A 17,145-nucleotide genomic window follows, 5' to 3' on the forward strand; every position below is an offset into this window, starting at 1 on the left:
GTCTTGGTTCCCGGAGTATTTTAAAAATTACTGTGTCCGAAATCATCTACACCGCCATCCTACACCAGGGCAAACAGCCCAGCATCTGGAAGCGGCAGGGACCTCTTACTGCTCTGTCTCGATATTCGGCAGCTTAGAAGAATCAGAGGAGTAGCAAGGGAGCTTGGATTTTTATAACAATAACTGATGGTTCAGTTACCTAGAGGGGGTATTTGAATGGGCTCTTCGACATCTTGAAATGTAGTCAGACAGACAATGTCTTTATCAAGCAGATAATATGCTCGCAAAACGTAACTGCCGGTCTTATGAGCACATTCTCTAGTTCTATAGGCTTTAGTTAAAGATCGCAAAATATCCTTTATAGGTAAATGGGACCCCTTCTCACAGAAAGATAAAGCTAAGCAAAGGTAATAAAACTACTCAAGTCATACAAATTTGCAGTCAACTTAGCCACTAAATTATTTCGTACGTATTCAACGGAACAGTTTGCACTCATTAAATAACAAAAAGGTTTGCTTTCTTAGATACTTTATGAATTCCATGGTGCTGTTTTAAATTTTTAAAATTTTTCTTCAGTCGTAAGCCATATATATTCTGCACTGCATGTTCGCTGCCCACAGTTGGGTTTCTTTCTGTCACCACATGTTTGAACCCTTATCCCATCTACCTCCCTCCCTCATGGTGTTTCATGTCGAGTGAAAATGCTTTTGACACAGCAAGTTGGACTTCATCAAAATTAAAAACTTTCATGCAAAGGGCACTATCAAAAAAGTCAAGATGATCTACAGAATGGGAGAAAATATTTGACAATCATGAATCTGATAAGACTTTGATATCTAGAATATATAAAGAACTCCTACACCTCAAGAACAAGACAAATAATCCAACTTAAATGGGCAAAGGACTTGCACGGACATTTCTCTGAAGATCTACAAATGGCTAATAAGCCCATGAAAAGACACGTGTGCTCATATCATCAGTAATTAAGGAATGCAAATTAGAACCATGTGAGGTACCTCTTCACACACACTAGGATGACTAAAACTAAAAACAAACGAACAAACAAAAAACCTAGCAACATCATTCGACAATGGGGCAAAATACACATTGTTTCTCAGCTTGATATGGAACCTTAAATCCAGATTCTTCCCCAATCTAAGTAAAGCTTCAGTCAACCTAATAGTTCCATCGGCCACTTCGCTTTCTGCTGCATCCTATCTTAGAGTCATCTAAACTTTCTAATAAGTACGCCACATCCCCACCCAAACTGCTTAGCCTTACAGCGACTCCAACCTTTTATAAAGGATTTCCTCAGTAACATCCCCCAGTGACTGCGCACTGCTCACGCGCGCGCAGGAGCGTCCGGGACACCGGCGGAGGCTCGGGGGAACTCGCTGACTTTCTGGTGAGAGGTTCCGATTGTTAGTTTTGTTTTCCCCACCCCTGAGCTGGAATCTACATCTTCGGGTGTCCTTACTCACAGTGGAGTTCAGCCTTTGGTTCCGGCTGCCACACAACAGGCCCTCAGGGGTGACTGTGACGACCCGCACTCTCCTCTCCCAGCAAGCACCGCGTCCCTCGGGACAGGACCTCGGGGCAGTTTTCCAGCCTGAACCCTCCATCAAGCTATGTTCCACGTGTTTTAGTGTCATGGCGTCCGTGATTATCATTTCCTTCTCATTCGTTTTCTACATTTAAAATTTTTTCCATGATACTTAATCTGTATTTTCTTTATGATGACAAAGTGACTTAAAAAAAAATATCTTAGGAGTCATTAAAGCACTTGTTCTTAAATACTACAACATGCTTCACGATAACATTCATATTCCAATCTGAAAGGAAGAATAAAAGAACAGAATCGGAGCAGAGCAGAGGAGCAATGCTGTGTTCTTTCTCCACTGAACCGTCAGGATTCTTAACCACACGTTAGAGACCCGAGATCCGAAAGGGCTGATCCGAGTCTCTCGCTCTCAAGCTGAGAACACTGAGAGCGAGAGGTCAAATAAATTGCCAAGTGCAAATCATTAGCCTAACGTTTTCGACAGTGCCATAAAATTAATGTCTTCCTGCTTAAAACCTTTTAAAGAGCTTCGCATCGCCCTTTACACAAAGTCCAATTTCCTGAACCGACTACCAAGCCTCTTCATCGTCCGGTCCCCCCGTCTTCTCTGCTCCCCTCGCCCTACGCTCCGCGGGCCGCTTGTTTAGTTTCCCTGCGTTCTTCCTTCGCTCGCCTCTGAGACCTGGAACACACCTCCGCCTCCCCGCTGGCCCTCACTCTCTTCAGCTGACTGAAGCCTCCTCATCTCTCGGGTCTTCCCTGATCCCTAACTCAGGTTAGTCCTCTCTGTACATTCCCACAGAACCCAGGACCCCGAACTTAGACACTAGGTCTCCCTTTGTGTCCCCATAGGACCCAGGACCCCGTCCCTTCACAAAACCCGTACCGTTTTTCGGTGGTTATTTAGTGTCTGCCTTGCCCACGAGGCTGCAAACTCCCTGAGGGCGGGAACCGTATCCACGCCTTGCTAGCCACGCCTTCCGCGGTCTTCCCAGCAGCACATTACTGGGCGCAAAGCACATACTGACAAACTGAATTCTACGAAGGCTTCAATTCGCTTATAACTGCTGCTAGAAATACCTACTGAAAGGCTGTGAGCACATTATGCTACACACGAAACTTTGGCTTTGTGTCTCGTATGACCCTCAGCCCTATTATGTTTCATGAACACACTGTTCAACCAGATTTTTCTGGATCCTGTTTCTGCCAACCGGTACGCTAGAGATCCATGCTGGGTCCCCTATAAATCCGATAAACGTGCTACAAAAAATACTCTGCCTTTAAAGGATTAAGTGTCTTTCCTTTAAGGGAATGCCCAAAGGTAATTTTTAACATAAGCCACCTCTATGTCTTTCTCTAATCTTCTCAGTTGCCACTTTCAGTATTATTAGGATTTTTTTTCCCCATTACACCAGTAAGTACTCTTAGCTTTTCTCACAGATTTATTTGAATAAATAAGCTGAAAAATGAGATTTAAATCAGATGGCAGCAGTTCTACAGTCCAACAATAACGCTCCCGTGAGCATATGCCTTCTCTACAGACGGGAAATTCAAAGCAGACAGAACTGTTAACTGTTTGCTTATTCGTTCTAAGTATGTTTGCTACATGGCGAGGCTCCCTGTCCATGCATAAAGCACAAACGCAAACAGGAACTTTTGTAATTTAGACATGCCCGTTTACCTTGATAGCCACACACCTGAAAGAAAGTGAACTGAACTCTGACAACAGTGTCGATCATTGTTAAAGCAATCATTCACCTTTAAGATCCATGCCTCAAAAATTAAGGAAACTCTAATTATAGATTTGATGCCTAAGCTATCAGCCTCCTCAGAAACTGCTGAAGCGTACAGAAGGTCAGGAGACGCTGATCATTGAAGGGATATATAATCAGGGAACACTGGGCGGTCACTAATGAGCGGGCACAAGGTGCAAAGCCGTGCGTTTTGGAAAATGATACGAGCACCGCCCTAGGGCCAGGAGCCTGTGTCCAAATCCTGACTTTATTACTTTCCAGCAGCGTGACCTTGAACGAGCTACTTAATCTGTGCTTCAGCCTGACCACCTGTAAAGTAAACCTAAAGATCTGTACCTACCTCACGGGGCTGTTGTGAAGATTAAATGAGTAAAAAAAGAAAAGAAAAATGTGTTAAATTAAAGTTTAAAAATAATGCGCCATTCTTTTCACTGTCCGTTTGGGTGCTGCTCAGGTGGGACGCCCAGGCTACTCGGCTGTGGGGTGTGGCACCTTCCTCCCTGCACGCTCCCTATCATCGTGCCGATGCTCTTTCATCTCAAGTGGTGAGCATCCTGACTTCTTATTCTTATGCCAAATCTCCTAATCTGAAGTCAGGGCAGAATCAAAAAAAAAAAAAAAAAAAAAAAGGAAAAGGAAATTAAGTCTTTCCCTTTGTAGGGGCACCAAATTCACCAAAGGCAAGCACGTGTCGCTGTTGTGTGGGGAAGTCTCTAAAAGCTGGGAAGGCTGCTATCTGCACAAGGAGGCGGGCCGTGGAGACACCTGGAGCAGGTGGCTCCTACGGCACCAGCGCTGCTGTCGTCACGTGGCCGTTAACACTTGCACCTGGCACAGCTGGGCCCCGGCTCCTGTGGCCAGAAGCAAGCCGAATCCTGTGGGTCTGGTCTACATAAACCAAAGATGAGTGGAATTTTTCAGTATGAATTCATAATGATTTTATAGAATGTTCAAATATGTTCAATATACCAAAAACCAGGACATGGGTTACAAGAGCGAGCCGGCTGAATGACTTCATTTTACTTGGGATGGAATCGGTCCTTTTATTTTACATTGTTTTTATTTGTTTTCCCCTCGAAGATTGTTTAAGGGAGGTGAAAAGTGGCACTTTATCGTATCATTTCAGATTTTTTAGCCTTGAAATATTGTCAACACCTTATTCTCGTGTCTGTGGAGAACACACAGACCAGTTTCTATCGTTTCTAATTAACAAAATTTAAGAACTTTCATTCAATTATTTCATTTACTTATTTGACCACTTTTGGTAGAACAGCTATCATGTTTTGACCTGATATTGGTTGAAAAGTCCTTGTCTCTTGACAAGTGTCTGTTAACAAATGACCTCTTTGCTCTCCTGGGTCCAGTCTCAACCCTCTTCCACCAAATGCGGTGGGTGCTCACTTCCCGAGGTAGTAAGTAAAGTCCTCCTTAGGAGAACAATGAACTTGGGAGTCCAGCCAACTCCCGCATGCCGCTCTTACGTACACCAAATGTATTCGGATCTATTCCAGCCTCCTCTGTCATGCTCATTAAGAAGGCTGGGCACTGAAGACCTTTAATTCTTGTGTAACAGTCTTGAGTGCTAAGTTATATCTTGTTTGTCAAATCCTCTTCGAAGAGTTCAAGTCGATGACAAATTAGACTGCACATTTACAGATGACATTAATATTTTAAATGGAAGATATATTTCCTGTCTCTTTAATAAAAGGAAGCTGAGCAGCGTACGCCCAAGAGAGAAAGCAATTTGCACCTTTCAGGCAGAAGCAATAAAAATGATCGTTTTATATGAGGGAATCGAGTTAATAAAAGTACAACTGTTAGGTTGGAGGAAACTGCAGCGCTTTTGGGCTTCTAATCAAAAGTCATATTTTAATTATTGAGAGAAATTTTACTGATTCCAGTATTTTTCACATATTGCATGGTTTTAACACAACCTTGAACATACTGAATCTCAAATCATTGAAATTATTATCACGATCTATCAGCTCAGAGTATTTTAATAGATAGCTTACCAAATGTACTTGAGACCTTCTTCCCGTCCCCCTTATAATTCTTAGGATGTAATTAAGGAGAGGAAAAAAGTTATTAAGGTACCTTTAATGCACCTGTGACCCACTGGGACACATGCATTCAAATGGACTGTTAGTGGCTCAGATATTTTTCAAATCCTATACTCCAAGAAAAGCCTGCACGGGATCTGCCACAAACTGTTCAAAGAAAGAAAAAAGAAGAACCCATAAGTGGGAGACCTGGCTACTAATAATATTAGGTTTACTCCCCACGGGCACTGTGGTGTATGAACAGTGGGGTCCCGCCTTCTGAAACAGCATCTTCAAGACATTTTGTGTGGCTGCTAATTGCTGAGATCTTGGTCAGAAAAGCACCTGCCAGTGAAATGTCACTAAGAGGCAGAATGGCACATGAAACTGGCATCAACTTGGAAGTTCTGTGGTGAGGCCCTTAAAGAAAGTAAAAATAAAATGGTCCTTTCTGTCTTAAAAGACAACCACATGTTCAAGAGAAAGCCTTCGCCGAGTATCCCTCCATTAACAATTACACTGTGATTTATGCAGGAATATGTACCAGTATTTTGTTTTTTTTCTTTTTTCCTGTAAGGAATCACAAGAATCTCTTAATAAAGGGCTGTCTTTGGAAACCAATTTGTACTTTCTAAATTAATTCGTATATTGATTTTTTAATTGTAATTTCTGTGTTTTAGTTTTTTTATATGTATTTTCCAAATTTTGTACAACCAACATTATTTTAGTCATTATCGCATCGTTCCCCTCCTCAAAACCTTCATCTATAGAATTAAAAATATCAGTTCCTTAGCATTATAAACAAAACTTTCGCGACCAGCTCCTGCTCTCACCTCTTCCTGGGCTTCCTCCCATATTCCCACCAGACGGAGCAAGTTGAAATTCGCAGACAGGCCACCTCCCCCCGCTGTGTGCCTCTGGAAGTGCCGTTCCTCCTACCCGGACCACTTTTTCCCTCCATCTGACCACTAAAAAATTCCCCCCTTTTTTCCCTTTAGATGTCTGTTTAAAGTTTCCTCTTTTAAATGGGCACAGGCAGACATTGCTGGTGGGCAGAATGGTATGTCCTTGAAGGAGAGCAGTTTGGCCCTATCTATCAAAATCACACGTGCACACACACGAAACAGATCACACGTGCACAGAGCCTTCAACCCAGCAATTCCACTCATAGGAATTTAACCCCCAGACATACTTACACGTTTCTGAAATGATGCTATGCAAAAGGTTACACGCTGCACCAGCGTATGGCAGCAAAACATATGCACATACATTGGGAGTGAAACATACTCTATGAATCTGTACAGCGAAACACTATGCAGCTGTCAATGAACATGGGACCCTCCAGGCACTGACAGGGAAAATGTCCAACACATGCTGTTAAGTGATAAAAAGCAAAGTGCAGAACATGAAAGGGACACCGAAATTCTGCAAAAAAAAAAAAAAAAAAAAAAAAGGGTGGGGGGAGCGAGAGGAAGAATACATACAAATCTGCTTTCATTTCCAGGAAATATTTCTGGAAGGATCGTGATGTCACTGGCACAACGGAAATGAGTGGGAAACGTCGCTGGATATAATGTTTATATTCGCACACATTTTGACATCATGTGAATGAACTGCTTATTCGGAAAGGGAAAACTGTAAAAGTTTAAACATCAAAATGCTAAAACAAAAGTGTCCACATCTTTATAAAAATATCTCTATTTCCGGTTTTAGTTACCTTTGGGAGGGATGGGAAAAAAAGACTTCTGATTCACTTCAAAGTTTCAAATAAAATGCAAAAGGGTAAGAGTGTTTGGTTTGAATTTCCAATCAAGTTTTAACTGCATTTTTAATGAGTACAGTAGTCCCCCCAATAGACACTTATCCAGTTTCTCTTTCTGTGGTTTCAGTTACCTATGGTCAACTGCAGTCCAAAAATATTAAATGGAAAATTCCAGATAAACAACGATTCACAAGTCTTAAATTGCACACCATTCTGAGTAGTGTGATAAAAATCTCACATTGTCCTGTTCTATCCCACCCAGGACATGAATCACCCCTTTGTCCAGAAAATCCAGGCTGTAACTACAATACGAATAGATATTTTGAGAGAGAAAGAAACCACATTCATATAACTTTTACTATAGTATACGGTTATAATTTTTCTATTTTATTATTAGTTACTGTTATTAATCTCTTATTGTACCTAATTTATAAATTAAACTCTACCATAGGCATGTTATGTATAGGAAAAAACATAGCATATATAGGGCTTGGTAACTTCTGAGGTTTTGGGCATCCACTGGGGGTACTGGAATGAATATCCCACGAATAATGCGGTCTACTGTATGATGTCATTTTCTGACGTCAAACCTGTGGATATACAGTTTTGGTGAATATAAGCTATATAAGCTGTTGAGAACAGTGTTTATATATTTTAGACAGCTAGCCTAACCAGGATGATCACATAAAGGGTCAATTATTCTATATGGGTAGATGATTGCTCAGCAAATATTCATTTGCCCCTCCTCCGATCTCTATGGTGGAGTCACTTTCCTGCCCCACTACACTGGAAGTGGCCTTCTGATTTGCTTTGGCCAAGGGAACATGAACAGCAATTAACATGTGCCGGCTCGAAGCCTAGGGCTTTAGGAGTCCTCGAATGTTTCCACGGACCCCTCCACACTCTGTCATGAGAAGAACACACTCCTAACAGTCTGCTGATTACGGAAGAACGAGGTGTGGAGCAGATCTAACCAAACCCGGGTCCTGGAGCTAAGTGAGCCCGGCCGTGCCCAGCTAGGCCCAGCCAAGATCAGCCAAACTCCAGCCATATCTGACTAAGAAAATGCAAACAAACAAACAAACAAACAAATAACCCTTGCCTGAGTAACTAATACTCTCCATTCCCTCTAAAAAGAAATCTGATACTCTTAACAAGCTGAGCTCTTGTGGCTACGCGGCTGTGCCCACAACTGAGTTCATGCTTAAAAAGAGTTAACTGCATTGATTCCCAAACATGTTCACGTTCATAATAAAATGAATGTGGAAAGCAACTGAACCGTTACTTCTCTAAAAACTGAGTTAGCGATTAGAAAGACTTGATGAAGATGAGTGGTTAAATACCAAAGACACAGTCACACTAAATGGTGACAATGCTCCCATCGAAGATGTAAAAACGGTTATAAAAACCTCTATGAAGTCTGCTTTAGATCGCTTCATTACTTTATTAATTTATTGTCCCTCTTAAGGAAACTGAAACTAGAATGCATTATGTATCTCAGAACCCCTATTCAGAGAAAGGGTATTAAGGGACCTCTGGCAAAATTAATAATGAATATATTTGTATGTTCTCAGTTAAAATAAATGTTTAAGTTAGTACATACTACTTGTGACACTTCTAAAACAACTTTCTCTACAGTCTTGAATGTGTCAAATAAGACAGCTTCTTCAGTATTTCCGCCTGCTGAAAACCAGTTGCGGGTATTACAATGATCAGAGCTACAGTGTTATTTTTGTTTTGTTTTGTCGCGGATCCTGTTTACAAGCCAGCGCGCAGTCCTCGCATTGAATCTGAAGGCTACAATTTGATTTCATGTGGAGCTGGAGCACCGCGGTGAGTTTTTGATGCAATACTGGCTTCTCCAGTAATTTAATCATCATTTTAAATTTCTGTTAACCAAGCCTAAAATCTGATTCATTAGATTTTTTAAATATAAGAACTGGCCTTCTGGGCCACGCTTCTCTTGCGCAGGCCCTCTTCTATGTCTGGAAGTGCACTATCCCTTCTAATAAAGCTTTTCTTTTCTGCTGTAAAAAGAAGAAGAAAGAAGAAAGAAGAAGAAAAAAAATACATATATATATATATATATATATATATATATATAGAGAGAGAGAGAGAGAGAGAGAGAGAGAGAGAGAGAGAGAGAGACACTAAAGCCTGAACTCCTCCTCTGACTCACGCAGGCCACAGCATAGTCTCCGGCCTCAGTTCTCACCGCTGCCGGCCCTGACTCGTGGCACCCCAAGCACAGGAACCCTGCCGTGGCCTTATGCTGTCACCCTGAGGCCTTTCCTCTCAGAAGTTTCCTCTGCGTGAGCTCCTGTTTTTCCCCGATGTTCTCTGGGTGTCGTTCAATAATTTATTCTTCTCGTGTAGACCAGCTGCTGCTTTTTTACAGCAATGTTACTGAACCTGTCCACCGCAAGGGCGGACCAACACGTGCGGACGAATTTCTCTCTCCACACTGCCGTGGTCGCCTGTTTTCTCCTGCACTGTTCTCACGCCCTTTAAAGTTCTCGCCCACCCGTGACATGGCCCTGTCAGTCCACAGTGCCAGATCGGTGTTGCAGTAACCGATGTTTACCCAGCAGATGGCCCAGCCCATCTAAATCCTTCCCGTGGACTGTACATGGCCTTCCCACCATCCTGAGGCTCAAACCTAGGATCCACTGCGCCAGCTTCGGGGCAGAAGGCCACCGGTCTCCTGCAGGACTGAAACTCTGCTAGCGATGCCCTAATTGAACAGAGTAATCGCCATGGTCACCCAACGAGCGCCTTTTTCCTTTTGTCCACCCTTCCGTGAGCCCCACCCACTCATCCTACCCCTTCCTTCAGGCCTTCTTTAGACAGTCTGAATCGTCCTTCCCTTGTGAGAAGGGCAGACGGCCAGCAAGCGCCTCCCCTGTGCCAAACGCACGTGTCTCACTGAACCCCTCGGGCGATCCGGCGAGGCAGGACTATGTCCCTTATTTTCCAGATGAGGAAACTGAAGCTTAGAGAAATTAAGTAATTCGCTAGCAAGTCGCGGATGTAAACCTTGAGCTGGGGACTGTGTAACTTTAAAGTCCCTGAAAATAGTTAACCTCTCAGCCTCTGCACAAGCTGTTTCTCCTGCTCCGAAAAGTCCCACCCCTCTGCTGGGGGCCACGCATCTGGTCGGCCTTCGAAGCCTAACAGCCCCCACCACCCGCCCCCCTTTGGAAGGCTTCTCCACGTAGTTCAGTGATGATTATTTGCCACTTCATTCTGCCTTATGACAGCAAACAGCACCCCCATATATATTTATTTTGCTTCTTTTACTTGATTGCGAGGTCTTTGGAGGAAGGGATTCTATTTATATCCGGCACACTGTTAATGACCCCAAAATGTTAGTTATATTACATACCGGCCTCTCCTAACATACGTCGGAAAGCAATGTTCCCTTTGCAACCACTTTCTAGATTAAAAACTTGAAATAGCTCAGCAGAATACAAATTAACATTTATCCTGAACTATTCAAGCCTGACAGTGTGTGCATCGGTTCTTAGGCTTGTTCACTGCTCAAACATCAAATCATACATTTTGAATCTAAACACATATTCAAAGCTTCCCCTGGAACGCGTAATAAATGTAACAGGTGTATCTTTTCCCTTTGCTTAAACTTAGGTATAAAAATAAGTGTTAATGGTGGCGGCGATGCAGAGGAATGCGGGCCACCCCACCGGGACGGGAAAGTTGCCTTGCTCCTGGGAGAGGCTCGGGCTGCATCTAAAGCTCCCTGTGGTATGCGGGGGACCCCTGGGGGGAGGAGGATGGGGGGAGGGTACAATTTTGTATCAAAATGCGAGCCAGTTTCAGCTAGCGAACAACCAAAGAAAGAAAAGTAATCTTGGATCTAAGGGGAGTCCAATGACAAACCTTTCTAGAGGTTTCTGGAGCCCTTTTGACTATACTGGATTTTCTGCTCACGTATCAACTTATTCATGCTGGAATTAAAAAGCTCTTCAGTTCTGCTAGTGTTGACTCTAGCTTATCTTAGTAAATACAATACCAGTCTGGGCCGTGTGTATGTGTGTGTGTGTGTGTGTGCGTGCGCGCGCGTGCATGTGTGTGCGTGGGGGGGGGGGGATCTGGAAGATGACAGAGGTTCTGCTTGGCTTCCTTATCCTTTTTCTTATCTGTGACTCGTCTAAAGGATCCTGTGTAAAGGAACCTGTGATAGTCTCACATTATTATTCATTTTTAAAGGATTACTAGGATGTAGCCATATTTTCAAGGTGTGATCGAGACATTCTTGAAATGTTAGTGGTTCATAACTAGCTTTTAAAAAATTAAACAGAACAGGGAGGAAAATTAACTAGAGCACACGTAACAACAGTAAGTATAGTTTAGTCAGGTTTTTTCCCACTCTTGTGTGCGTAATGACTAGCAATGTGTTTTTTACTGAGACTCCATCTAAAATGTCAGAAAGCCATAGTTAAGAGCAAGAAAAGATTCAGTGTTCACGCCAAAACCACGGTACTTAGTGGGATTTTTACCACTGAAGGAATCAAGATACCTTACATTATGAAACAAAGTCCAATTACAGAAAACTAATTAATCCTGTACCAAGGAAGCGTCTAAATACCCTTTGTGAGAAAGTCAGCCACCTGAACCCAGAGGATTTTGTATTTTAGCAAGAATGTAATTTGCTTCAGAGTGCAGTCATCAGACTGGGAAGCAACTTATTTCATACTTTAGAAAATCTGATTATCTTTTTCATACAACTTAAAATGTTCATCTCAGACAAAGCAAAAAATTTAATATGGAATCAAAGGCAAATGATAAATATTTTATCTTAGCACAATTTTAGTAAAACTTTCCCAGATGAATCCAAACCAAATATCACCTCTAAAACACCTTAGCAGTCAACATTTTTACATTTCAAATCTGGTTAAAAAAAAAAACAAAACAAAAAAAACTGAAGATCTCCAGAAAGTCATGTAATTAAATTCAACAACCTAACATCTAGAGTATTTAACAGTTCGGTATACAGAGCAACATTTTGTGTCTGAGGCTTTCTTTCCATGTTAGTGCCCAAACTTCATATCGAATAAGCCTCTTGTCGGGGCGGAAGTGCCCTGTGCGGCAGCTCAGTGGCTTCGAGGCATAAGACGTACAAAATATTCCCCTCAGCTACAAACGGAGGGAGGCGTGCTTCCCGGCAAGCGCGTTCACATTCATTCATTCTCTGTCTCCCGTGCTCCCGCGCGCACACCGCACGACGTCCTATCCTACGCTCACTGAGCGTGGGAGGCTCCCGCGGACGTAGCCCCTGTCTGCGGCCTCCCTGGCCTCCCCTGCCATCTAGGCTGTGCCACTTTCCATCCGTTTGGGCCTGGAAACTTCCTGTAGGTTTTTCAAGACTCAGCTCGGACCCCTTAGAAGATCGTGACAAGACCATCAGAACAAAATAAAAGAGAATCCTGAACACTTTGGATATGCATTCGGGCTGGAATACAGAGAAATTAACGTCGAAAATGAAGTTTAAAGGTTATCCGCCACCACGGACCACCCTATTCTGACTTGGTATATCTACTGTGGTTAACTGATCGCCATATAATGTATGTAATTATAAAAATAGAAATAATGTATATTAAATAGGAAAAGAATGCAATAGGCTACATGTTTCTATACTAATGGTTGCTTACGGAAGTGTATTATGGTTTTTATATGTTTTGCTTTTGCTATTTTTTTCTCCAGCTGATTCTTTTCAACTACACCTATGAAACATCTACAAAAATGGAGAGTTTGAATCCCTGTGTTCCGATCTCCCAGTTTCAACAATTATCAGACTCTTCCAGCTTCACCCATATCACCAACCCCTCTACGACGTCATTTTTAACCTTTGCCTACATTTCATCTTTAACCATCTCAATGTGAATCCCTAAATCATCATTTTTAACACAATCATATCATTATTGCACCAAAAAATTGAATAATTCTCTTAATATTATTAAATATCTAATTAGTGATCGAATTACACCGATTATCTTACAGATGAATTTTACAGGTTGTTCAAACCAGCATCGATACAAGCCCGGTCCTCTGCATCGGGTCAGTTTAACCCCAAGGTCTTTTTATGTCTATCTAGGAGTTTCCCCCTTTTTTTTCATAGCAAGTCATTATTTGAAGAAATTACCATGTTATGTTTTTAAGGTTCCTGTGCCTTAAAATAGAAAATTAGGGCTTCGTACTAGTGAGATAACTGTTATGATATACTGAACTCTTCCATTCTGTTGTTTGTACTGAGTACTATTAAATATAATTAATAACAGTTTACTACAATGATAGCTAGGAAAGTCTGTTTAAAGGTGTGGATCGTTGATATCTTAAACTCGATAGCCACTATAAGAAAGATATCTACAGAGAAGAAAGAACAAACATTTGCAAAAACTGCATTTTTCTATTCTGCCAGGACATGCACACACTAAGAGCCCTGGAGAATGATTTTTTAAAAATCATTTAAATTTGAAATTATACTAGAAGTTATTTTCATAATAGTTCTTAGTAATAATGTAAAGATTCTGAAAGTTATTTGATTTTTTTAGATAGTTCAATTCTCAGCGTCCATGTTTTGGCCTGCTAATAAATATATTCCACTTCAAAAAGACTAACTTACTCGTGTGCAAACACAGGCAGCCCTCGCCTAATAATCTCACACATACAGAGAAGGCAAATAATGTGTGGCGAAATGATGTTTGGCACTTCAAAACTCCCCTGGACCTCACATTGCATATGAAAGCATTAACCTACGTTTTACTCCTGGGATACTTCAATTGTACCACTCCTGTGTAACGGTGTTTAGATACGTAAATAAATCAATCACGGGATACCTGCAAACCTTGCTGTAGCCTGTGACCCAAAGCCAAGAGCAATCCTTCTACTTTAATTCCCAGGAAGCTCTGCTTCGATTGCTGTTGGAGGGGAACTATCAGGACAGAAAAGAAACACCAGCCCCGGAGGAGCAGGGAGCAAGGCAGCACCTACCATGGGCCTGGGCTTGCTGATGGCCACCAGGCCAGAGAGGAAGTCCTCATCGTGCAGCTGGCTGAAAACATGGGCGTCGTAGGCTACCATAATGGAGATTTCTTCCATCATCTTGCCAGCTGGCCTTCCCACCGCAGCAGCTGCTGCCCCAGCTCCAGACCAGACTATCCAAGGAAAAATCCTGCTGCAGCTCAGTGCCAAGGCTCACACCCACCTGAGTCTGAGGGGCGGAGTGCCAAAAATCCAGGAGGAAAAAAAAAAAAAGCAGCTGCTATCACAGGCTTGCCTAGCAATTCGCTCCCAGTAGAAAAGTAAGGGAGAGCTCTTATCTATGGAGGAAGTATACATTCACTATAAACACCTTCTGCGCTCTTTACACGGCAGCTGAAAAATTCACTTTTTGGAAGTTGTCTTCAAAAAGAGAAATAAAATTTCCTAACTGGAAATAACCTACAGCAAAAGGGAAAACACAAAAAAACAAAAAATAAAATAAAATAAACAACCAAAAATGGATTTATGTTATGTTCTTGGTAATTAGAAATTTTTAAAGTTTATCTTCTTAAGCATTATTTATATCAAGAGTCTTCTTGGAAAAGTGGGTTTTCTTACTGCTTATTTTTTCACATTTATAGAAAATAGATGGCAAGCTTTAGTTTTTCGGAATTTATAGAATTCTTGGTGCAGTTAAAATTATCTCCTGAAGTATGAATAAGAAAAAGATTCCTTTTCCCCTCTGAGTAGTCTGTTAAAAAGAAAAGAAGTACCAAAATATAAAAATGAAACAGAGACTGCAATGTCAGTATGTATATATAAAAAACAGAATTCTTGATTTTGAGAACTGTTTTCTGTTGTTTTCCAAAAAGCAACACAAGGCTCTCATTTCTAAATGAACTGCTTTTCTCCCATAGAAAAAAGTTCTCTTCATCTTTTATTTTTAAGCTTAGTGTTTCCCTTTAATTACCCAAATCAGCAGATAGCCATGAGTTGTTGGTGCTTTAGCTACCAGAAGTGTTGTGTTTTTTTAAGTACAGCTGGGAACTAAATGAACCTCAGTGGGCCCAGATGAAAAATCTGAAAGCTGCCCATAATTATCATTATGAGGTTGCCGAAATTACCAGAAAATATAATGTATGCTAATTCCATGGAAAAAGCATTACGCAAATAAGGGGGGGAACCAATAACAGCTCCTCCAAAAGTCATTTTTCCAATATGTATAATTAAGCTCTTATCTTCTCTGCTTTTTACAGATTATGACACTACAGTACTATGAGGAATATTACTCGCTAGAATTAGAAATCAATTGGAGCAATGCGCGTCTACAATCAAACACAGCTACCGGTACGATTTTTTGTACTAATTACCAACCAGTAGCAGCATCATGTTCTGTAAGTTCGTTTGCTTTTCAGAAAACAAAACTTAGAATGAGAGTTACAGTATCTATTTTCCTTTTTTCCTAAAGTATCTTCACTTAGTTTAACATGATTACTTAGTATCTTGTTCCATTTGAATGTGATTAGAAGAGTTTTGCAACTGCTATACCATTCTAGATTAAACACACACACACACACACACACACACAGTGGGGGGGGGAACTATTGCTAGGAAACAGAAGCAAGTCTAATAGGCTTATTTAAACAGAAAATGCAATACTTTAAATAAATCCTCAAGATTAAAACAGCTTCAAACTGCGTCTGGCCCCTGTGCGAGCCGCTTAAGCGTTTTTACTTCATTTTCCCCCCCTACAACGCAGCTTTGTCTTTTAAGCATGATTTTCATTAAAAAAAAAAATAATGTTTTCAGCACATTTGTCTTAATGCTAACTAACCAGGTAAAAACAAAAAAATAATGATAATCAGGAGGCAGGGCACTACAAGATATCCAGGCAGTTCATACCTTTCAAATTCCTTTTTCTCTTTTCAGAAGTACTTTCAAAGATTCTGGGAACCTCTTCAAGCATTCACTAGCCCTGGACGGTTTCAGGTTTATCTTGCAGCACCGTTTCTAGATGTGAAAGCAATCTCTCTCGCTTTCATAGTTTTCTTTGCCACAGTGACTCAGTGCTTCCACACGGATATCTGAATAAGCTGTGCTGACAAAGACACCTGTTGTGGAAGGTAAAGAAACCACTTCCCACAATGCCCTACTCCCTGCTGGCAACCGCCCAGGGGCAAACAAGAATTACGCCCGCACCTGAGTGGCTGTTGCGCACCCCGGGAGAGCCCTTCGGTGTAAGAGTCGGTAGGTGATCTTTTTGCTTAAGAACACTCATAATCCGAGAGAAAAAAGGCCGGAAAGCAATACCAGATCGCCTAGGTGCTGCGTGTTAAACTCAAAAAACACTCAAAGCATCAGGGCTAGAAGAATGCAAAACGTTTGTAAAAATATAATTGAAAAGCTGTAAAGATAGTTTTAAAATTACATAAACGATCAGAAGCCAATAACTACGAATAATTCTGTCCTTATAGAATTCCCTAGGGGTTCTTGGATAAACAGGTATTTTTTTAAAGCTTCTGATTTGTTCCCTTCAAAAGACTGTTCTAATCAGCCAATTGTTAACATTTCACTTCTAAATCAGCAAGGTCCTCCATCACAGCCCCAGTACACATATTTTCTAGAGCAAAGACTCCCTAAGTCTGATGTGCACCCTTCATTTTTTGTCACCCTTAAAATGTTCCTCCATACTTCACTTTCAGAGTCTGCAAAGGAAAAATCCAAATGTTTCTTTTCTCATACGATGAAATGTATACAAAAAGCGTACCTTTTGAAAACTGATCAGCTAAATTTTTTAAAAAAACAACTGTCTGTGCACTGGCTTTTTTTGTTTTTGTTTTTGTTTCTATTTTCCGAAAGACACGTCTTCCAGTCTCAGAAACAGCAGCTACAATATCTTCCCAAAGGTCAGGGGCCATCGCACACACTCGTGTTCACATAAGCCCCCTACTCCCTGGCAAGACAGCTTTCTTACCCCTTTGCCTCCCCCACCCCCGAACCGAGCCCCACGGACCTCCCAGAGTTGTTTCT

At 41.5% G+C, this 17,145-nt stretch overlaps 1 protein-coding gene across 18 annotated transcripts in view; it reads right to left on the reverse strand.

Annotated features, from left to right (window-relative positions):
• Positions 1-17,145, reverse strand: part of RABGAP1L (RAB GTPase activating protein 1 like) — a 376,617-nt gene that overhangs the window by 47,055 nt on the left and 312,417 nt on the right. The window contains exons 1-2 of one of the 18 annotated variants that reach the window (XM_016154405.2): positions 16,018-17,079; positions 14,125-14,344 (exon numbers count right to left, since the gene is read on the reverse strand). The exons of 10 other annotated variants lie outside the window; for them this stretch is intronic. In XM_016154405.2, coding sequence (XP_016009891.1) covers positions 14,125-14,235 — 111 coding nt within the window. In that variant the 5' untranslated portion in view covers positions 14,236-14,344; positions 16,018-17,079. Of the gene's footprint in view, positions 1-14,124; positions 17,084-17,145 lie in introns of those variants that run through there. 7 more of the 18 variants (XM_016154403.2, XM_036234599.1, XR_004955155.1 and 4 more) reach the window with 7 other exon arrangements.

This window comes from Rousettus aegyptiacus, unplaced genomic scaffold, assembly GCF_014176215.1.
Source record: "Rousettus aegyptiacus isolate mRouAeg1 unplaced genomic scaffold, mRouAeg1.p scaffold_m13_p_17, whole genome shotgun sequence".
Classification (NCBI taxonomy): domain Eukaryota; kingdom Metazoa; phylum Chordata; class Mammalia; order Chiroptera; family Pteropodidae; genus Rousettus; species Rousettus aegyptiacus.